Source organism: Chelonoidis abingdonii, chromosome 7 (assembly GCF_003597395.2).
Source record: "Chelonoidis abingdonii isolate Lonesome George chromosome 7, CheloAbing_2.0, whole genome shotgun sequence".
Taxonomy (NCBI): Eukaryota; Metazoa; Chordata; order Testudines; family Testudinidae; genus Chelonoidis; species Chelonoidis abingdonii.
The window spans coordinates 31,492,853-31,516,955 of record NC_133775.1 but is presented as its reverse complement, the minus strand read 5'-3'; the positions used below and the strand labels follow the sequence as shown (position 1 = coordinate 31,516,955).

Below are 24,103 nucleotides of genomic sequence, written 5' to 3'. Positions count from 1 at the left end.
CAGCAAGTCTCAGCTGTGGAAACACTTGGGTCAGAATGGAGCTCAGGGTCTGAAGCCTGGGGAAAAAGGTGGGCTTCAAAGACTGAACTCCAGCCGAAGCATCTATCCAGCTGTTTTTAGCACCCAACCACATGACGGTCTGTAGACCTGGGCTCTGAGACTTCCTGCCAGAGGTTTTAAAACACGGTGGAGACACACCCATCGTGACTTTATGGGCCTCCAAATGTACAGGTACCTTCAGACACAGGTAAAATGGGCACTCTCTATGCCTGCAAGAAGGGGATTTAGATTTAGAATAATCCAACGTCATGCTCTTTGGAGCTGTGAATGTTTGTTCATCTTGCTTTGGAAAGTGCTCGCCACTTGGGTGTTACAACAGTAGAAGTAATGAAAAATGATTACTAGCCTTTCCGTAACTGTTGTTCTTTGAGATGTGTTGCTTATGTCCATTCCGCATTAGGTGTGCATGCATTGTTGCCAGAGATTTTTCTCCCAGTGGTATCTGTCAGGTCGGCTCTCACACCCTTTGGTGCCGCATACTTCTACACCAGTATAAGGGGCGTCATCGGCCCCGCACCCTCTCAGTTCCTTCTTGCCAGCTAACTCCAACAGAGGGGAAGGAAGGTGGGTTGTGGAACGTACATGAACAGCATATCTCAAAGAACAGTAGTCATGGAAAGGTTAGTAACCGTTTTTCTTCGAGTGCTTGCTCATGTGCATACCAGATTAGGTGATTCACAAGCAGTACCCAAGGAGGTAGGCTTGGAATTTGTGGGCATGCGGATTGTAATACTGCTCTCCCAAACCTGAAATCACCTCCAGCCTGCTGGGTGATGGCCTAGTGGGACAAGAAGGCATGCATTTGAATCAGGACCTGTGCCAGAAATGCCGCCGATGAGCCCTGAGCTCTTGTCGAATGAGTAGTCAAGATAGCAGGAGGTGGAATATCTGCCTGCTCGTAGCACACTTGAATACAAGAGGTTATCCACAATGAAATTCTCTGGGCTGAAACTGACAGGCCTTTCATCCTCTCTGCTACTGCCACAAGGAGTTATATAGATCTACAGAATGCATCTGATGAAGTGGGTATTCACCCACGAAAGCTTATGCTCCAATACGTCTGGTTAGTCTATAAGGTGCCACAGGACTCAGTCTGGATCTGTAAAAAGAGACAAACACCGGTACTCCTCTGACACTTGACAGAACAGTTTAGTCCTCTCAGTGTAAAAGGCTAGGGAACATCTGACATCCAATGACTGAAGCTGCCATTCTTCTGAATTTCTGTGTGGTTTCATGTAGAAAATCGGCAGGAAAATGCCCTGGTTACTATGGAACTGCAAAACTGTCTTTGGCAGGAATGCTAGGCAGAGGCGCAGTTGAACTTTGTCCTTGATAAATACAGTGTATAGTGGTTCTGATGCAAGGGCCTTGATTTCTGAGACACTTCTGGCTGAAGTAATCACTATCATGAAGGCAGCCTTCCAGGAGAGAAACAGCAGAGGGCACGATGCTAGCGGCTCAAAGCGAAGGCGTATAGGTCTTGACAGGACCAGGTTTAAATCCCACAGGGAAATCAGCTCACAAATCTGAGGGTAAAGTCTCACTAACCGCTGGAAAGTTGAGATTGCCACTAGGCATACCATGATAGATGCAACGGCCAGACCTTGCTGTTTTAGATGAAGCAGGAATTCCAGTATAGATTTAAAGGAAGACTGAGTGAGTTGGAGACAGACCTCATTAGAAGACAATACTGAAAAACGCATCTACTTGGCCACATAGGTAGCCCTAGTAGATGGCTTCCTACTACCTAGCAAGACCTAGTGGACTTGTTCTTAACAGGTTTGTTCCTCCAGGCACAACTATGGAGTTTCCACGAGATCAGGTAAAGGGCTCCGAGGTTTGGGTGGAGTAAACAGCCCTGGATCTTTTGAGATTAGGTGCATTACTGACAAGTCTAGCAGCATGCTGAACCAGTGTTGGCACGGCTATACCAGGGCTATTAAAATAATGCTCGCCTTGTCCTGCTTGATTTTCAGAAGGACCTGGAATACAAGAGGAACTGGAGGATATTCATAAAACAGGAGATCAGTCCATGGAAGCAGGAAGGTGTCTGAAAGGGAGCCTGGGCTATGACTGCGAAGCGAGCAAAACTGATGGTATTTCTTGTTCTGCCTGGTTGCAAACAGATCTATCTGGGGAGATCCCCACCTTTGGAAGATGAACCTGGTGGCCTGGTGAGAGGAGAAAGATCAGCTGAGATGATCTGCCAGGGTTTTCTGAGCTCCCAGAAGATGGATAGTCTCAAGGTGAATGGAGTGCTTCATGCAGAAGTCCCATAGAGGGAGAGCCTCCTGACACAGGACAGAGGAACATGCTCCTCCCTGCTTGTTGATGTAGAACATGACTCTGTTTTCCGTAAGTACTCATACTACTTTGCCTGTGATTTGGGGCAGAAATACTTGGTAAGCTAAGCGGACCACTCTGAGCTCTCTGACATTTATGTGTAGGGCGAGCTCTTTGTGGGTCCACTAACTCTGTGGTCTTAGGAGGTTGAATGGGCTCCCAACCTAGATCGGAAGCATCTGAAATTAAGGACACTGATGGCTGGGGGATGACAAAGGCAATGCCCGCCATAGCTGGCTGGGGGTCCTTCCACCAGTTGAGAGAGGCAAGGACTGGAGCTGGAACTGGAAGCACAAGAAGCTGAGAAGCAGTCAAGTTGCTGAGCACTGAAATGCTTCCTTGAAGGATGAGGAGCACAGAGGCCCAGGGACCTGAGGATAGCCCTGGAGTTCTTCAGGCAATGAAGCTGTGTGTCCATTTGCTCTGAAAACAATGAGGTACCCTTGAATGGGAGGTCTTGGATTGACTGTTGGACTTTTTATGGTAGCCCTAAGGATTGCAGCCAAGCATTAGTCTCTTGCCCACTGTGGAAGCCATCGTTCTTGCTACTGGGTCAGCTACGTCCAGGGTTGCCTGGAGTGAGGCTCTGACTATGTTCTTTTCCTCCTCTGAGAAGGCAGAGAACTCTTGCATGGAGCCCTGAGGCAGCAAGTCCTTAAATTTTGTCAAAGAATCCCACATATTATAATTGTACTTCTCCTGCAGGGCTTGCTGGTTCAAGATACGAAGTTGCAATCTTCCTGTTCAATAAATGTTTCTGCCACACAGTTTCTTTAAGCCTTTCTGTTTGGGGGTAGTGCTTGTCTGGCTCTCTCACTGGGGACTCAGGAGGAGGATGAGAATATAAGTAGTGGTACCAATTGGTTGGCACATAGTATTTCTTTTCTGCCCTCTTCAAAGTGGGAGGAAGAGAAGATGGCGTCTGCCACAGGGCTCTGATCAGACCCATTACAACCTTGTTGATGGGAGGGCCACTTCAGATGGTGATACAGTGAGCCACTCAGTCAAGAAGGTCTCGTTTGGGGAGGAAGAGGACTGTACCGGAGGAGCTTCCTCTGCTTCTTCTGCCCTGATTACATCCACTGGACACACATCTTGTGTGTTGGTACAGGAGTTAGTACTAGAGTCGGGGTCCGATGCTGAATGGAGCCATGCAGGAACCCACCTCTTGGACACCATTGAGTAGGACTAGTGGGACGTAGGATGGATAACAGCAACAGCTCTTGGGATGGGTGTAGGGCTCCATCTCAGACTGAAGAAACGTCCTCCTGAGGTGATCACAGGGGACCAGTACCCCTCATTTCTGCCAGTTGGTGCCGAGGGTCTAGGGACCGGTGCTGGACCAGGAACAACCTCACATGGCCTGGCTTGCCTTTGGAAGGTACACAGGTCCCGGTACCAGGAAAGGGCTTGGAGCCCCTTATTCTTTTCTGCTCATGCTAATCAGAGCCAGAGGCTGTGGCACTGGAGTCAGCAGGACTAGGAAAGAGAAGTCCTTGGCTGCTGCAAAGGCCTCTAGGGTAGAAGGCACTGTGATGACATCCTGGCAGCTGTGTGGGGGTGGGGGCAGAAGTGGAGGGAGAGGGAAAGGGGGTGATCTTGCACCAAAATCAATGGCCCTCAAGGCGGAGACAACAGTGCTGCCATTGGACTGGGGTAAAGCTCCTCTACCCTAAAGGAGGAGGACTAATTACCTACACTAGTATTATTTACACTAGTGCTAACTGAAGACTAATAAACTAAGCTGAAGAGAAAATAACACTGAAACACCCTGCCAAAGCAAGAGATGTTCCAGCAACTGTCATGGGCAGTAAGAAGGAACTAAGAGGATGCGGGCCTGGCAGCACCCCTTATATTGGCACATAAGCACGCAGCATCAGAGAGCACAACAGCCAGCCCGATAGAGATTGCTGAGGGAAAAATTTCCAGCAACGGTGCATGTGGCACATGTGCACCTAACGTAGAATGAACATGAGCCAGCACTCGAAGAAGAAATCATCATATGTTTGTGTAGCAATAATTATATACATAATACGTATATAAACACACAAATCATTCAAATACCACTTCTAGAAGATTATATTTCTGAAAATTACACTGTGGCAAAGGAAGTGCCAATTTGCTTGTTCTGCAGTGACATTCCTTAAATAATGATTTGCTTTCCTCGGACAATACTTCTGGAAATGTCCAGAAATACTTCGTAATATTTTTTGTCTAAAGTAAAAATGATACTTCTTGCTTTAAATGTGTCAACATTTTAAAAAAAAATCACTTAAAAACAAAAGCGTAGCTTCAAGGAATCAATCTGAAAGAAAAAAGTGCAAACTTCTCCTTTTCTTATTTAGGGCTGGCTCTCCGTTCTCCTTCCACCACCCCCTACTTTTCTATTGTTTTACGCCTCAGTTTTGCAAGCTGATCCATGCAGACAGACCTCCATGTTTGTGTAGATGCTCACTGACATACAGCAGTTTTATACAGATTAAAGGATCCTTTAGTGGGGCTCCACCTGGGTGCAGAAATCTTCCAGTATAGAGCAGTTTGCAAGATCAAGGCCCTAGTGTGTCAGTTCCTCTTTGGGGCTGGGCCCTTTTCTTAGTAAGGCCTGCCATGTTTAACCTGCATATATAAACAATAGTAAGTTAGTCATATTACTGCAGAACTGCTGCACAGACCAAATGCTCCACCCCAGTTGTGTGTAATGCACATAAGGGCTAAAGATTCTTGGCTTGCATGGTAAAACTGATAACAGAACTCTTTTGGAATGATTCTGCCTCCTGCATAGTATCATCAGTCAATTGAGAAGCAACCCTGGCAGAGACTCAAGACTGCTCATTCAGGTCTGAAGAGGTCATGTGAAAGCATAAATGAAAACAGCTTTTCAAATACCTGTCCGGTACAGTTCTGTAGCACCCCTAAAGAATCGGGGCAAAGTTGCCTCCAATAACATAATAAAGTCTTCAAGCTCTTCAGTGACTCCCACTAGGAAGTATTCATTAATCAGGTTGTACTTGGCTTGTTCCAAAGCCCATCTGCTCCCCACATTCCTAAAATGATAAAAAGAAATTACAGCAAGGTTCTGAAGTCAGCCAAGAATTCTTGATTCCTAGTTTTCTTCACATTGGCAAGAGAGAACCATTTTAAAATCACACCCATCTCTAATTTCCTTTACCTAAACTCCCCCTCCCCAATTGCTCTCACTTGTGACTATGTCAATGCCAAACCCCAATGTCATGGATTATGGCTTTACAAGGCTGCTCACAACAGCCTCTTGCTAATACTAACACCTCACTCATTAGAGTTCAGTAATTATATGGTTATTCCTTTAATTAATTAAATTTCTAAAATTTTACTTTTTCTGTGCCTCAAGAATTAAGTGGTCAGAACTACCATTTTTGCTTACTCAAAAAATGAAGTGTGGGGGGCACATGCCCTCTTCTCTTTAACCTCTGATAAATATCGTCTCATTAGCAAGTCTTATTCATTACCATAGTTAAATACCCACATAAAAGCAAAGCTGGCCTTACGAAGGAGAAAGAATAGAGCTGTCATATGTCCCATTCTTATGGTTTCATTGCCAGAGAGGAAAGGTGGGATAGAGGGGCCCAAAGTTTCTTCTTCTTCAGGTCCCACTGTCAGACTGGGGTACATGGGGCTTGCCCATATTATACAGAGTTTGCACTTGAGTACAAGTCCCCAGGTGGCCACCTGCTTTGCTTGTGATTAAATCCAGCAAATTTAGGGATAATAGAACCTTTCAGTATATTTGTTTCCACTGATAGCAGTTAGCAACTTCTCTATCACTGAGTATAAAAAGGATCTGAATGGAATTGTTGTACCTGAATAAGCCATTTTCAAAATTACATTCCCTGGAGACTTCCTTAAAGTACACGGCTTTAATATAAGAAACAAAAATGCTTGATCCACATGTACAGTTAATCCTTATCAAATTTCATTTCACCTTTTAACAGCTAAGTTGCATTTATTATTGAGAGTTTGGAAAACAGCTTAGCAAAACAGCACCTCAAACCAAGCTACTTATATCATTTTCCCTCCGTATAAAACTCAAATAGCTTGAACAGGAGAACACTTAGTTCAGACAAACATGTACACTAAGATTTAGCCTGATTCAACAAGAAATTGTTGATATTGAATCCGTAATACTGGGGTCTACAATGGAAATGCTGATTTTTAGTTATAGAATTGCTTGCACACTTCTATTATGTCTATTACAAAACAAATCTCTTTTAAACTTATTCCTCAGAAAACAGTTGCACGAATCTTTTAAAGTCAAATACCTTTGGAAGGTAAACTCACAAAGTACAGACCAGTGAATTACATGCTAGTACACTCCAGATGCTCTCAAGTCTTTCTCAAAATCTAACCCTCCACCATACATTCACTTATTAAATGTAGATTATAGTGATAATGTACTTGATTAGCAGCTTAAGCCAATTTTATCGCCCTACCAGCATTCTGAGCTGTGGCCACAAAAGAATGGAATTTGAAGCCAAAGTTTCTCTGGAGCACAGTCTGATCCTCCAGCTGCTACACATTCATCAAAGGTCTGGAACAAAGACAAAATTGCACAGTGAGCTATAAACCCCAGCCTTACATATCAAGCGTCTTACCATGGTTAGTTGTTAATGTGCTAGGGATAGAGGGATACAAGATGTGGGGGAAAAGAGAAAATGTATTTTTTTTTTCAAGCTTTGTTTCAAAATACCTTATAAAAAGAATTTATTGGTCTTAACATTTTGTGATTGAAATTAACTGACTATTTTACGTCCTACTTGTATCCTCTGCAGAAAAGCGGATTCTGTCAGAACCAGCAAGGCTATATATTGTTAGTATTACAGTTTTTCCTTATTAAAAAAAATCATAACAATGGTCCCAAATGCTGAAATAACATTACTCCAAAATGGAGTGGGGATTGGATGATAACTCTATATACAGTGAATATATATATTTTTTTTATAAATGATAGGTTCAATAGTCTACCACTATTTTACCACACCAACAAATTACTGGTATCTCTTTTCAAATCTGAGTCTGTAAAAGACTGTTACTTACCTGCTTGTAACTGTTATTCTCTGAGATGTGTTGTTCAAGTCCATTCCAATCAGGTGTGTGTATGCTGTGTGCACAGTCGTCGGAAACTTTTTCCCTTAGCAGCTTCTGTCGCGTCAGCTAGGGAGCCCTTTGGAGTGGCGCCTTCATGGTGCTCAATATATGTCCCTGCCGACCCAACTCCCCTTCAGTTCCTTCTTGCCGGCTACTCCAACAGAGAGGAAGGAAGGCAGGTATTGAAATGGACATGAACAACACATCTTGAAAAACAACAGTTACAAGAAAGTGAGCAACCATCTTTTCTTCTTTGAGGCTTGCTCATGTCAATTCCCAATCAGGTGACTCCCAAGCTCTCCCCCAGGGGTAGGGTTGGAGTTAAGGAATCACTGACTGGAGCACCGCTTTACCAAGAGCAGAATTGCCTCCGCCTTGTCTCTGCCTCCGCCTTGAGCAGTACCTTGTGGACGAGATGGTCTCCCCAGTGTAGCATGAATGCGTCCAACATAAGAGCCCAGACTGTGCTTTTGGAATGAGCAAAACGTTGGACACTTTCCTGGTGGTGAACAGGTCTACCCAGGGAAATCCCCACCTTTGGGGGATGGAATGTACGATGTCCGGATGGATGGACCCTCATGGTTGCAGAACGACCCGCTGAGGTGGTCCGTAAGCTTGTTCCATACTCCAGGGAGATAGCCCACTCCATTCATTGTATAGGCGTCCTATACAACAATCCCACAGCTGGCGAGCCTCCTGACAGAGGGGAGTAGTGGGCTCTGCTCTGTTTGTTTGTGTAAAACATGGCCATGGTGTTGTCAGTCAGCACCGCCACACACTGACCTTGTAATCAAGTCCGGAAGGTCAAGCAAGCTAGTCTCTCCACTCTGAGTTCCTTTATATTGATGTGGAATGGGATCTAGGACTGCGGCCACCGACCCTGTGACTGTAGATCTCCTGCGTAGGCCCCCCAACCCAGGTCTGACACGCCCGTTACTAAGATCATGGACAGTTGAGGGATGTTGAATAGGACTCCTTCGCAGACCATGCGAGGCTCCAACCACCAGCATAGGGTATCTAAGACTTGGTCCAGCACTGTTACTACTGAGTCCGAACTGTCTCACAGAATCATAGAATATCAGGGTTGGAAGGGATCTCAGGAGGTCATCTAGTCCAGCCCCCTGCTCAAAGCAGGACCAATTCCCAACTAAATCATCCCAGTCAGGGCTTTGTCAAGCCTGACCTTAAAAACCTCTAAGGAAGGAGATTCCACCACCTCCCTAGGTAACCCATTCCAGTGCTTCACCACTCTGAGTGAAAAGCTTTTCCTAATTCCAGCCTAACCTCCCCTACTGCAACTCTTGAGACCATTACTCCTTGTTCTGTCATCAGGTACCACTGAGAACAGTCTAAGATCCATCCTCTTTGGAACTCCCTTTCATGTAGTTGAAAGCAGCTATCAAATTCCCCCCTTATTTCTTTCTCTTCTGCAGACTAAACAATCCCAGTTCCCTCAGCCTCTCCTCATAAGTCATGTGCTCCAGCCCCCTAAATCATTTTTGCTGCCCTCCGCTGGACTCTTTCCAATTTTTCCACATCCTTCTTGTAGTGTGGGGCCCAAAATTGAACACAGTACTCCAGATGAGGCCTCACCAATGTCGAATAGAGGGGAATGATCACATCCCTCCATCTGCTGGCAATGCCCCTACTTATACAGCCCAAATTGCCATTAGCCTTCTCGGCAACAAGGGCACAATGTTGACTCATATCCAGCTTTTCGTCCACTGTATCCCCTAGAGGTCCTTTTCTGCAGACGATTTTTCAAGAGGATTCACAATGTATCGAGCTGGGTGATAAGCTGAGGTGAGACATGCCTGGAGTGGTCTGAGCCTCAGCCTGGCATGCCTGACCAAATAGGCCCATGCCACCATGTGTCCAAGGAGACTGAGGCATGTCCTTGTGGTTGTGATGGGGTATTGCCTGAGAATCTGAATGATGCCTGTCAGTGTTTGAAATCTGGACTCCGTAATATCGCTCCTCTCTGAATTGAGTCCAGCTCCACCCCAATGAATTTTATTCATTGGGTCGGTGACCGCGTTGACTTGTCCACACTGAGGAGTCCGAGTCCCTGGAAGGTGTCTCTGATTAACTGGACTTGGGATTCCATCTGCTCCTTGGAGCGCCCCCGAAGCAGCCAGTCGTTGAGGTAGGGATAAACCTCTCTTTTGCAGAGAAAGGCTGCGACTACGAACATGCACTTGGTGAACATCCAGAGGGACCTTCGTTGAACCGTGAACTGATCGTGTTTGTGGATGACAACAAACCTCAGGAAATGTCTGTGGACCAGCCAAATGACTATATGAAAGTGCTTCCTCAGCTGTAGGCCCCCTGCGGCATATACTTACCTGCCAAAGAGGTCTGTACATTTGGCTTCTTAGCCTTGGGTGTGGCACCTGTTGCCCTTGGTGCACTTCATTCACTGCCGAGACCACGAGGGAGCAAGGGTGTGGGTGGGAGAATAAAAAATTCATATCCCTGGGAGAGGACAAACTACTTCCCTTCCACTCCCCTGGCAGTGGGTGGAATGGAGTCTGCCAGAGGGTCTCATTATTTTATTATTATAGGTAATGCCACTCTGGAAGGACCCCTCTGGGGTGAGAATTTCCACCATTGTGCCCTCTGATTCGGTTACTTCCTCCACCTCTAGAACCATGTTACGAGCAATGCGCAGAGCAAGTCTTGGTGTGCCCTGTGGTCAATGGGTGCAGGAACTGAAGCAGACGCTCCTGCCACTGCTTCATCAGGTGAGGATGATGAGGAAGCATGTACAGGGTCCTCATGGCCCTCTAGCTGCCCGGCTTGTTCCTGGGTTGTGTTAAGACTTCTCCATTGGTCTGACCCAGTCGGATGGGTGGTTCTAGAGCTAGTTCTGACGACTCCCCTGTAGTATGAGGGGCCATCTGGAGAGGGTCGCTTCCGTAACTCGAGGGGTAGGTCTATCTGTCAGTGACCAGGAAGGGTGACCTCCCAAGGCCACTGACCTAGAAGCCCTCGAAGGGGTACCCCGGGGGCTGATGGTAAGCTCACGGAGTCAAGAAGGGCGTGTGTGTATGTGTGCGTAGGCCACTGTGGCTGCCAGGCCACTTATGTCTCTTTGGTGCTTACTGGACCAATGTCTACTGCGCCTTGAGTAATAAGAGTTGGCCTCCGAGTCTGAAGATCCTGAGGACTATGACCACGGCAGTGTCCATGACCCCTGCACTAGCGGTTGGTGCTGTGAAGAGGTGGTCAGGGAACGGTGCTGCGACTATTGCATCGAAAATTGTTGCCAGCTATCCTGCGACCGAGACTGGTGCCACGTGTCCGGTGCCAGGGAACAGCCGCTGTGCTCCAGGGCCATGTGTCTGTGCTGGCCCTGTGATGATGATCTAGATCAGTGCTGACTTCTTGGGGACAGAGATATAGATGGTCGTGCTCCCAGTGCCATGCGATCTTGTACCGAGGCCGATGCTGGGGAGTGTTGTGGCGATGGGGACCTGGAATGGTGTCGGGAACGGTGCCAAGCCAGTGATGAGTAGGAGAGCCTCATCATTGCGGGCTTGCCTCTAGATGGTACCCATCTAGGAGGAGCTGGAGGCTTCTCTCTAACAGCTAGTGGCTGAGGCGCAGTTATTTCAATGAGCTCCTTAGCAGCTTTTAAAGTGTCCGGAGTAGAAGGGGGCTCTAACACCTCCACTAGGCACTCCCCACTGGATAGTCACTAAGTGCCAGGCTTAATGGTGCAGCCTGGGGCACTGGAGTCAAGAGCACAATCCTCTGGAGCAGCAAAGCCTCTCCTAATGGTGTCGCAGTTCTCTGAGGAGAGCACCCTCTGTCCTCCTCCTTATAGTGCTTGCAGGGCACCGGAGATGGGAAATAGTGCTGCTGCCTTGCTGTGGTGCAGGGGATCTTCGGTGCCGTGGGTCTCGTGTCAGAGTCCTTCCTTGGCACCGATTCATGCATTGATGGATGGAGTGCAGCTTCCATCAGTAACTGTTTTAAATGGAAGTCACGCTCCTTTCTAGTTGCAGGCTTGAAAGCCTTACAAATCTTGCAGCACTCAGGCCACGTCTAGACTAGGCGCCGTATCGGCGCGTTAAAATCGATTGCTCGGGGATCGATATATCGCGTCTCATCTAGACGCGATATATCGATCCCCGAGCACGCTTATATCGATTCCGGAACTCCACCAAAACCAACGGAGTTCCGGATTCGACATGGCGAGCTGCGGACATCGATCCCGCGCAGTGAAGACGGGTGAGTAAATCGATTTTAGATAATCAATTTCAGCTACACTATTCTCGTAGCTGAAATTGCGTATCTAAAATCGATTTTCGCGCGTAGTGTAGACCTGGCCTCAGACTGATGCGCTCCTCCTAGACACCTCAGGCACAAGTTGTGGAGATTACTATTAGGCATAGGCTTTTGGCATATGCTGCAAGACAAACCCTTGGACTTGAGGCATGCCCCGAAGTCCAAGGCAGGGGAAGGGGAGAGGAACGATCCCACACACCAATTTCTATGGTAACTACAAATAACAGTACACTAACTACTAAAACAAGAAACTGGGTAGAACTAGGTACTAGACTAAGGGAACACTTGCAAGCAAGCAAAACGCAGTTCCAATGTCACCATGGATGGTAAGATGGAACTGAAGGGGGGTGTTGGGTGGGTCTTATATTGAGCGCCATGAAGGCACCACTCCAGGGGGCTTCCTAGCTGACCTGATGGGAACTGCTTAGGGAAAAAGTTTCTGATGACCGTGCATGCAGCGCATGCACATCTGATTGGAATTGACGTGAACAAGCACTCGAAGAAGAACTTAAAATACTATGGCTCCACATCAGGGTACACATGAAAGTAAGTTACTACATCCAACTTCTCTTTGAAGGAAAAAAACTAGATACATGACATCATTCTACACACATGGATACCTGCAGTGAAGCATAGTGTTTAGTATTAAAACATGAGTATTAAAAACATGCTATCCATACAGTATTCAGAAATGCAAGTATTTATGATTTCTCCAAGCCAGGGATAGGATACATATTTAGAGTACAGTACTGTTTTTATTCTGTGGAAGTATAATATTATACTTTGAAGACTGCTTTTTACAATATTTCTTGTGTTCTGTGCAATTAAAAACATTACTGTTTTGATAAGTTCATCAAATCTATAAAATGAAAATAAATTGGGGAAAAAGATTTAAAAAAAATATAAGACTTGTATTTGTTTAATTTTTAACTGACTATAGACCAGGTAAGATTTAGGACTCTACCACTTTTGTAACTGTTGTTAGGAATCCAACCCAAGATGCAGACACTTACAAGCAGATTGCTTGAAATTGCAGCAGTTTGGTAAAATCATGCATTTCCAAATAAAGCTCTGCCCATACTTCAGTAAAATATATTTGCGCATTTTCACTAGTGCAGAACTTTAAGGTGTTCAGAATTCAGCACTGATAACAATGTGGCATCTCACTGAAATGATGCTTTTCTGAAAGACAAACATGTTTTAAACCTGAGTCACAAAACAACTTAAGAATCTGCCCAGCTCAGAATGAGGAGGTTAATATCTTAAAAGTTGACAGAGAGCAAGATTTATGCTTGAAATGACTGCGGAAAAAGATCATTTTCTTTTTTCCTCTTTCATGAGTGCTATTACTCCACCCTACATATTTATACAGCATCTATCAACATATCTAAGCACTGATCTGTCCTCGGCACATTTCCCAACCTGTGCAGACATCTGCCAAATACGAGTTGGAATTTTATCAGCAGATAAGATTTCTCCTGCACCACAGATCACTTTGTAGTTAAAGCTAAAAACAGCTAAATAATTTCCTAAATAAAACAAAATAAAGACATCCACCTCCCATTCTCTCCTCCACCTATATCTTGACAGCTATATCAACAGAAGTTCTAACATAGAAACTTTTGTACGTAAGAGATTGTGCTCTCATAGCCAAGGTATTCATTTTACTCTGGGATGTTCAACAGAAAGATAATAGTTCTTCCCTGTCCATGCAGCAAAATAAGAATGCCACTCAAATTGCTGTACACACTAAGTCCTCTATACTAGCTGAACCTCTATTATAATTCCCTTAAACCATGATGGGATATCAGTAAGAGGAACTGCCATGCAAAACACTTTTCTATTTTGGAAAATGGATAATGATGAACTCCATCTGCATACGCATAATAGTGGTGGTGATGGTTGTAAGGTACATAGAGACTAATTAAGGGTATAATCAGCTTCTATTATAATGGCTATTTTTGCTCCCCAATAATTTTAGTTTGGAATTAGATTACATTTGTTTACCAAAACAACTGCACTATTTTATCAAATACTTCACATTGTTGTTCCTTGATAATAATGTTTTGTAAGTTGTTTAATAAGAGAAGCATATAACATAGTCAGCTTATAATTACATTAGACATACACGTGGACCTATATTTGAGGCTGGTCAATATGTATGTAATTATAGGTGTCTTTTAGAAGGGTTTGTGCTTTCTGTGAGTTTACTGATAAAAGAGCAGTATTTATTTTGGGTCAGAGTTAAGGCTGTACTGTAATGAATATGCATTTGGACTTGGTAAGAATTATTATTACTAAAAAGCCTGTGCTGTCATATGGGGGTAATTTGTAAAGTCATGTACGTAAGGAAAGCCAAATATGGCTGAGAACTTAAGTTAGGTGGTAACAGACTGTGAAATCCAATGATGATTAAACCTGGTGATACTCTGAACTTGCTTGTAGATATTTCTATTGTTTTTGACTCAGATATTCTAGGCTACAAAGTGACAAGCTTAGAAGCTTATTATACAGATGTAGGCTGGGTAAAGTTATATCATTCTTAACTAGTTGCTTATTTACTTAAAAATTCTTAAGTAACGTGATTGATAAGAGAAAAACTTAACTTTTAGCAATCTTAACTGGTTTTCTAAACGTAAGTTTTTGGTTTTGGATTGTATCAAGAAAAATCATATCAAATAAGCAGCTAAACTGTCTTGCTGAAAGAAACATGCAGAAGATGCTATAGTACTGTTAACTTCCAGAGAGCCACTAATTTAAGCATTATCTAACGTCATATATACAACGACACAATTCAGATGGGATTCAGAGATATATTGTAAATGATTACAGTGATGAATACTCCGGTTGTGTTAGTCAGTTGTTGATCTTTCTGAATTTTATATCTGACGCAAGTAAAATTGTCATCTTCTTGTTAAGCAAAGCTTCCTCAAAACACTTTGAAAAGGTTGCATGGGCAGCATTATAATCTGAATTATTACAAAGAGTGAAAGAAATTAAAGCTTGGTGACAAAATTTTATCTGGGTAGAACAGGGTGCTTGTGGGACAACTCAAATGCGTATGGCAAAAACAGTAACATCTAAAATCAAAATACATTTATGTTAGCTAAAGTGACATGATAAAGATTGTTCTTGTACTTAAGGCTCTTGTTATCAGAGATTATTAAGTAACACATTAGAAAGGTTTAAATTTAAACTAATGATAATAGCTCTAATCTCTGAAAGAAGTTGCTTAAAGTGCATTCTATTCTGAAAAGAGATTCCATAGAAGTGGCATTGTGGGTTTTTGGCTTATTGGTTCTTAATAAATTACACCTAAAATGATGTTTTTATTTTTTGTTTTTTAATTAACTTCCAGTCCAGTAAACTTATCCTGGACTTGGAATCACAGTTAGGCCTGGTCTACATTACGAGTTTAGTTCGAATTTAGCAGCATTAAATCGAATTAACCCTGCACCCGTCACACAATGAAGCCCTTTACTTCAACACACAGGGCTCTTAAAATCGATTTCTGTACTCCTCCCTGATGAGGGGAGTAGTGCCGAAATCAACAATGCCATTTCGAATTAGGGTTAGTGTGGCCGCAATTCGACGGTATTGGCCTCCAGGAGCTATCCCACAGTGCACCATTGTGACCGCTCTGGACAGCAATCTGAACTCGGATGCACTGGCCAGGTAGACAGGAAAAGCCCTGCAATCTTCTGAATTTCATTTCCTATTTGTCCAGTGTGGGAGAGCACAGGTGACCACGCAGAGCTCATCAGCACAGGTAACTATGCAGTCCGAGAATCAAAAAAGAGCATCAGCATGGACCATACAGGAGGTACTGATCTGATCGCTATATGGCGAGAGGATTCCGTGCTAGCAGAACTATGTTTCAAAATACGAAATGACAAAACATTTGAAAAAAAATCTCCAAGGACATGATGGAGAGAGCTCACGTAAGGGACTCACTACAGTGCCATGTGCAAGTTAAGGAGCTCAGACAAGCCTACCAGAAAACCAAAGCAGCAAAAGGAAGGTCTGAGGCAGAGCCGCAGATATGCCGCTTCTATGCTGAGCTGCATGCTATTCTAGGGGGGTCTGCCACCACTACCCCACCCCTGACTGTGGATTCCAAGGAGGGGGTAATCTCAGCCATGGCTGAGGATTCTGCGGATGGGAAAGAGGAGGACGAGCTTGTGGAGAGCACACAGCACTCCATTCTCTCCAACAGCCAGGAGCTTTTTCTCAGCCTGACTGAAGTACTGTCCCAACCCTCCCAAGGCATGGAAGGGACCTCTGGTGAATGTACCTTTGTAAAATATAAAACATGGTTTAAAAACAAGCTTTTTTAATGATTATTTTGCCGTGAGGACTTGGGATGCATTCACGGCCAGTACAGCTACTGGAAAGTCTATTAACGTGTCTGGGGATGGAGCGGAAATCCTCCAGGGACATCTACATGAAGCTCTCCTGGAGGTACTCCAAAAGCCTTTGCAGAAGGTTTCTGGGCAGGGCAGCCTTATTCCGTCCTCCATGGTAGGACACTTGACCATGCCATGCTAGTAGCAAGTAATCTGGTCCCCGTGTTTGCTGGCATTCAAGCAACATCTGTTCTTTATCTCGCTATGTTATCCTCAGGAGAGTGATATCGTTCATGGTAACCTAGCTGATATATGGGAATTTAATTAAGGGGACAGAGGTGGCGTTCCTACTGGGCTGTTTGCTGTGGCTAAAAAGAAATCCTTCCCTGCAGTTAGCCAAGCTGGGGTGTGTGTGTGTTGGTGCTGAGCTTTTCGCCTTTGGCTAGCCGGGATCTTCCCTGATACCAGCCACGCAGTGGGGGGAGGGATAAAGCGATCATCCCAGAGAATTGGAGGGGGGGGGTTAGTTTGGTTTCTGCTGCTGCACGTTAACAAGAAAACCACAGCACTCAACGGGCTTTGCTTGGTATGTGAGAAAGGAGGGCACTGCTTTTATGAAGGCTGCAGAAGCTGAAAGACAATGGCTTACCATGGCCGCATGCAAGCTGAATTCTGTTGCCTGGACCTGCGTTTGTGATCTCTAACACCAAAGCCGCAGGCACTCAATATTAAGATGCAAAATGCGACCTTGTACTGAAATCACATGTGCTATGTAATGTGAACAGTGTTGCTCGCCGTGAAAGAGTATAAGCATTGTTTTGTAAAATGTATCTTTTTAAATACTTCTCTCCCCTTTTTTCCCTCCCTCCCACAGCTTCAAATTTTTCAAGCCTCCCTCCTCCGTCCCGAAGGCTGTCTCAGATAAGGCAGCGGAAAAAAAGGCCACGAGACGAAATGTTCTCTGAAATCACGGAATCGACCCGCAATGAAAGAGCTCATCTGAATGAGTGGAAGGACGCGATATCAAAGTACAAGAAAGATGCCAGTGAATGTGAGGACAGGAGGGACCAGTGTGAGGAGAAGAGAGATGCCCGAGATGAGAGGTGGTGGCAAAAGATCAGAAGAGGCATGAAGCAACGCTGGGGCTGCTGCGTGATCAAACTGACATGCTATGGCGTCTGATGGAGCTTCAGAAATGGCAGCAGGATCACAGAGTGCCGCTGTAGTCTCTGTATAAACGTCTTCTCACCTCCCCAAGTTCCATAGTCTCCTCACCCAGACGTGTAAGAACGGGGGGGATTGGGGGGGACTCTCTCCCTCCAACTAATATATGCTACACTAATATATGCATACTCTTTGTTTAATCTGAGTTCAATTGAATCAGTCATCCAAAAGAAAAGCCAAACATCCATGTATGAGAAGTTTTATAAAGTGAACATTTTTCTAGGTGGTCTTGAATAATGTTTTAAAAGTGAAAGTCTTCATGATGTTATGTAAGACTATAAGACTGGCCACAGAAGGTCAGACCAAAAGGTCCATCTAGCTTAGTACCCTGTCTTCTAACAGTGGCCAACGTCAGGTGCTTCAGAGGGAATGAACAGAACAGGCAATCATCAACTGATCCATCCTGCCGTCCACTCTCAGCTTTTGGCAATCAGACAAATCTATCCAGTCAATATTAAATTTTTTTTTTTTTTTACTACAAACGCAAGGAAAATTAAAAAACAAACAGCCAATTTAATGCCTTAACTGATATGATTTTTTTTAAAGCAACCTTAAGATATCAAAGTATTCCTTTCATATCCAGGGTCTGATAGAAGACAAAACGGTATACTGTAAGTGGAACAGTTTTATTATACAACACTAGTTTTAATTCTGTCAGATACCTATCCAGTGAAATAACAATAGTTCAATATTTAATTTGCCAAATGACTTTTTTTCAAACCATTTCCAATCATTGTTTGGGGTTGAAAATAAAGAAAACACTGGATCTAATGTCTTCCTACATCACTTCAGGAGAGATCATAGCAGAGAATGCACAGAGGTGGACTTAGTGCCCACAATCTGTATAAGGGGATGAGTCGGAAATTTTTAACCATCAGTGGAATAAAAGCGGCTATACACAAAGGAACAGAGTAGGTTAGAAAGTCAAGATCTATACTCCTCCTCTTTTTTTTTTTTTTTTTTTTTCAAAAAAAAAATCTGATATGTATCATACCATCACAATAGCAAGTCTACAAAGGACACATTTTAAATCTTTATTCTCAGTTACTGTTCTGCTTTAAGTTTTCATGCTTATTCTTTAACCTAGAAAAGATTTTCCCTAAGGAAAGCTTACAGGAAATTCATTAGGCATATTTTGAGTTGGTTAAAAGTTAAAAATGCTTTGCAATAGTAAAAGCACCTGAACAGTTTCTTGTAGTCAGAAACACAAGCAATCTTCAAGTTATCTTCAGACTTAGCACATATGTTGTTACAATTAAGGCTTTGGAACATTTGTAGGTAACAAACTTTATTTCAAGTTCAGAATGTTCGAAAGCTTACACTTAAAAACACAAGCATCTTTATTTGCAGAACCCTCTCTCTACTCACATGGCAGAGTCTGGTGAGTGGAGGTGGGATGCAGGGGCAGCAGATGGAGCCAAAGCCTTAGTAACAGAGGCAGAGCTACTTCTAACTAAGGAAGCAAGGAGGAGCAGCAGCTTCCAGATTAGTGGTCTTGCAAAAATAAAATAAAATAAAATAAAATAAAATAAAATAATAAAAAAAGCTAATTTTAAAAAGTAAAAACTTACTTACTATGTCATTGTTTCTTTGCATTTGGCTCAGCTTGCATAATGAAAATAATCTATTTAGTTTGACTTTTGTTTAGTCAGTTTCACTTTCATTTTCCAAGGTATTAGCATAACGGTGCAATATTTAGATTGCAAACATTGCAGAAAAAGTTTTTGTTTAAAAATCCTGTGTTTCCACTGAAATTGAAAAAAAAAATGGAAAAATTTCAGTTCTTAAGTTTTGTAAAAAGCTTACTTTTACAAAACTTACATTTTGGGTCAAAATCAACCTCTTTAAAAACTGTGCATTCAGCAAATATATTGCATTACTTTGTTTACTTATATGCAAGTACTATCCAAAGTGAGGCATTCCAACAGTATATATATTTTACAGTAGATATATAAATGCATCCTGGGATAAATAAATTATGGAATTAACAGGAAGCTCTAACAATGCTTGAGCAAGTGAGATTTTGCTGTTTGAATATGTAAATTAGGTCAGTCCCGGTCAGCTCTAAAGAAGGGTATGAAAGCACAGAACAATGTATCTCTTGAACACCACACTTTTCAAATAGTGCACTTTGCATATGTTAAAGCCCTATCACAATATTAAGTGTTCAAAATCAACAGCATGATACCATGTTATTTTAGCATGATAGCTTTTGAGTGCAGGTTCAGTTCAGCTTCTTACAGGAATGGATTTCTGGATGTCTCTGATAGAATAGTCTTTTCATTTGATGCTTACAGCCTTGAATATTTACAACAATGACATTTAGGCTGAGCTTTTTCAGACTTTTTAGCCCTAAATTAATTTGTTTGCAAAGTTTCAAGAAAATTCTTTCAGTTTTTCCTCAGAATTCAAACAAACAGTTGTTGACAAGAAGTCAGAATCCTGGATTTACACTTCTTCAAAGGTATAACAGCATATGGTGTTGTACACCTTGGTTCAAAACCAACATGAAGTGGAGCACGCGACCTACCAAAATCACCAGCATCACCACTGTTGATCCAAGAACAGCTCTGATTTTCAAACTTCACACAAATTCAATGGTGTAATTTCAACCTTAAACCCAAATATTTTGGAAAAAAATTTTTTTTTTTAAAGAAATATGGCTTTTGCCAAACCATATATTAAAGCTGTTTTCAGATCAACTTTAGTACAAATAAAATATGAAAGCAGAATCTAAAGCTTAGGTTACCTTTTTATCCCCCTGTTTTCGCCTTCGTAGCCCTGGTCTGTAATCATCTCCAAACCGCAAAAAGTAATAATAAGAAACTAGTCGTTCTATAGGATCTCTTATGACATTAATGTAAATTGGTTTCTTTTTAACACCAAATCTGAAATAGAAAATAAATAAAAATGTCAAACCAACGTTTTTCCTGCAGCATCTCAAAAATGTATTTACTGACATTAGGTAAAAGTGAAAGTGCATACATATTACAGACAGGAAATTTTAATCTGTAGTGCCAGTAAGTCAGTATTTCACAATAAGGCTATATATTATTGTTTGAAAGAACAGAAGAGCGCTGTCTGAAAAAGGACAGATGAAAAAAGTATTGAAAACAGAGATATTCTCTACCGTGTGATGGAGGGTTCCAGAAATGTTAACACAATAGATTCTTGTTTATAGGAACAAGACACAAACAAAAAACCAAGCCACACATCAGGTAAGTCAATTCTGCATGTGTTTGTACAATTTTTTGTTTGTTTTTAATATAATCCAACTCTAGTCTTTGAGCTAAAACAATACTGAAATGTCAATAATTACATCCTACCTGCTTCCATACCACGTGCAGAAAGTTTTAATATAAGTAACCTGAACTTAGAAATTCCTTCCCTCAGTCTAGCAATCAAATATTCACACCACAGAATCCCTCAGAAGGTTCAGTCTTCCTTTTCTGCTTCCTGCTGTTGTTGCCGCTTTAACTGTGCTATGCACTAGTGAAGTAAGTGGTATTCCTGGCATGATGCCAAGGAGAGCGAGATGGAAACTACAAGGAAGGGGAGGTGCTCAGGGACTGTCATTTGGCTATGATTATAAAATGTGGGTGCCCTTGATACTAGCAGACACCATCACTTCATGTTCTATTACAGGTTTCAGAGTGGTAGTTGTGTTAGTCTGTATCAGCAAAAAGAACGAGAAGTACTTGTGACTACTTAGAGACTAACATTCATTTGGACATAAGCTTTCGTGTGCTAAAACCCACTTCATCAGATGCATGGAGTGGAAAATATAGTAGGAAGATATACATGAAAAGATAGGGGTTGCTTTACAAACTCTAACTACACAAATCAATTACAGTGGGGTATTATCAGTAGGAGGAAAAATCACTTTTATAGTGGTAATCAGGATAGCCCATTTCAAACAGTTGACAAGAAGGTGTGAGTAACAGTAGGGGAAAAACTAGCATAGGGAAATAGTTTTTAGTTTGTGTAATGACCCATCCATTCCCAGTCTTTATTCAGGCCTAATTTGATGGTGTCCACTTGGCAAATTAATTCCAGTTCTGCAGTTTCTCGCTGGAGTCTATTTTTGAATTTTTTTTGTCGAAGAATTGCCACTTTTTGGTCTGCAATTGAGCACCCAGGGAGGTTGAAGTGTTCTCTGACTGGTTTTTGAATGTTATAATTCTTGACGTCTGATTAGTGTCCATTTATTCTTTTGTGTAGAGAGAGTCTGGTTTCGCCAATGTACATGGCAGAGAGGCACGGCTGGCACATGATGGCATATATCGCATTGGTAGATGTGTAGGTAAAGGCGCCCCTGATGGTGTGGCTCATGTGATTAAGTCCTATGACGGTGTCCCTTGAATAGATATGTGGACAGAGTTGGCAGTGGGGTTGGTTGCAAGGATAGGTTCCTGGGTTAGTGTTTTTGTTTTTTTTCCTCCTCCTGCTGATTAATAGCCCACTGTAACTGATTTGTCAGTGACTTTTCAAGATTTTTTAAGGCCCCTGTGCTACCTAAGAATGTTATTTTGGGGCCAGACTAATGACACAGACCTGGACAGAGGCCTGAAAACCTGGTCTTATGACCATTCTGACAGACTAATGCAAAGCTCCTTGGAGCTGGATTGTGTTATGATATATTTGTACACTTGGCAATTACAAGAATACAGAATATACTCACAGTTTCTTTAAAAGTATAGGTCAAAAGCAAAGAGCAACCACAACACTCAATATATGATTTTAATAATGAAAACCACAAATAAGAGAATGGAAGCTGTTGTGGGAAAAAATTAGTCATTTAGGTAAAAGGGCAACAAACAGCAAACACAAGGATAATACAGTCCTGAAAGGAAATATGAACATGAATAAAATTTGTGAAATTGCTTAGATGCATTTCTACAGATACAATAATTATTTTAATCTGGAAAGGTCCAGTACCTATTTTCAGCTTTATGCCTTGAGTAATGTAAAGAATAATATTCACCTAGCTGTTCACAAGGCGGTTATTCCATTAAGGGTTCAATTCAAAAAGTCTATTAATATAGTATTTTAACTTTTTTAAAAGGGTGGGAGAGGAGGTTGATGCAATGTGAAGCACAGGGGTTTCTTCATTTTATTTCTTTTCTTTCTTTTTTTTTTTAATTAAGGTTTCTCTCCTTCTCTTTCTTTTAGCAATTTTGCAATTTTAGCTGCTGCCCACTGGTAATTTCCAGCTGATATAGTGGCTTTCTGGACTTTCTATTAGAGATAAGCTAAACTGAGAATTTATGATGCTCCTGCTCCCCCATTTTACTCTTACTTTTTTTTTAAATACAAAGTTATAATTAAAAATTACTTCTAGAGAGAGGTTTAAAGTCTACAAACCAAAAGATCTTTACCCTCTGAGGTCTTAGTTAATCGTCTGAGTGGAAGGGAAGAGGAACACAAGTGATGCGGAATATGGGCATGATCTTGCACCACTGAAGCCAATAAGAGTTTTATTATTGACTTCAGCGGGAGCAGGATTAAGCTCTACAAAGGGGAACATCATTCAGTGTATTTTCTATGTATATTTTTAACGACAGTATAGCACAAAAGTGACTGCTTTAATGTATTGGTATGTCATTAACTGTGGCATGTTAAAAACTAAATTTAAAGACGTTTAAAACGTATGGTGAACCACAAACTTCAAAGTAACCAAACTGAATACCAGTTATGTGGTGTTACTTATTAGATGTGGTGTACTTGGGAACCGACTGCGTCTAAACTTCTCAGCCTGTGAAGCATATCACTAGGATGACACACTCAGTATTCAGAAGAGCGAGCTGAAATTCTCCGGCAAAGGCACTCCTCCTGCTCAACCAAGGAATAATATTGCTAACTTGTGGAGTCAGGCCCTAAACAATGAGTTAATTCTTTTTTTATCATGCAATAAACATGTCAAAGTTGTATTAAAAAACTAAAGGGAATATTGCCATTTTGAAGGACACTCAATGTTTGAAATTTTTTAAAAACGGCTGTCAGATTCTGATCACTAGAGGGCAGTAATATTTAAGATGGATCAACATAATCTACTTGAACTACTGGACTCCACAACTGAAAGCTGGTAAAACTATCACGTTTTGGAAGGAAATATTTTATCTACTGTGTAGTTTTAAGAATATAAATAGTATCAACCATCGTAGATGAAACAAATCATTGGGTAACTTACTTTGCAAAATCCAAGTAAGATATATGTCCATGATAAAATCCTGGTTTCATTTCCTTCCAGGAAGTTACATTCTTCACAAATCGCACCTACAAAAATAGAGAACAGTCAATATTCCAATACTGTCTGGAATGGCTGATGCTTAGCCTGTACTAAACGTCTGTCCCAGATCTGGACTTTAGCGTACAAAATCTGGGTGTTTACTGTGAACCCTCCCCAAGCTTATACCCAGCTTGGATCTATTCTCGCTGCCACCAGCCAGGAATTTACAGGGCCTGACTCCCTTTCCCTCTCTCTGGTCTCCCCAACCCTTCCCTGGGGGGACCCCAAGAACCCAAATCCCTTGGGTCTCCCTATCTCAACGGGAAAACAAGCTCTTCCCCCTTGTCTCCTCGTTATCTGCTCCCCCGCTTCCCCCTCCCTTTTCCCTGGATGAGCCTGGGCGATGCAGTACTTAACTCCTTGAAGGCAAAACAAAGCGGGAAATCACCCTCCCCCTGAGGCGATGCATTCATATCTAGTAAAGCTA

General features: G+C 42.5%; 1 protein-coding gene across 1 annotated transcript in view; it reads right to left on the bottom strand.

Annotated features, from left to right (window-relative positions):
- The window catches only part of HS2ST1 (heparan sulfate 2-O-sulfotransferase 1), a 178,914-nt gene that overhangs the window by 7,063 nt on the left and 147,748 nt on the right, over positions 1–24,103 (bottom strand). Inside the window, exons 3-6 of the mRNA XM_075067773.1 lie at positions 23,578–23,663; positions 20,137–20,275; positions 6,870–6,967; positions 5,290–5,447 (exon numbers count right to left, since the gene is read on the bottom strand). Of these exons, the coding sequence (XP_074923874.1) occupies positions 5,290–5,447; positions 6,870–6,967; positions 20,137–20,275; positions 23,578–23,663 (481 nt within the window). The remainder of the gene's footprint in view (positions 1–5,289; positions 5,448–6,869; positions 6,968–20,136; positions 20,276–23,577; positions 23,664–24,103) is intronic.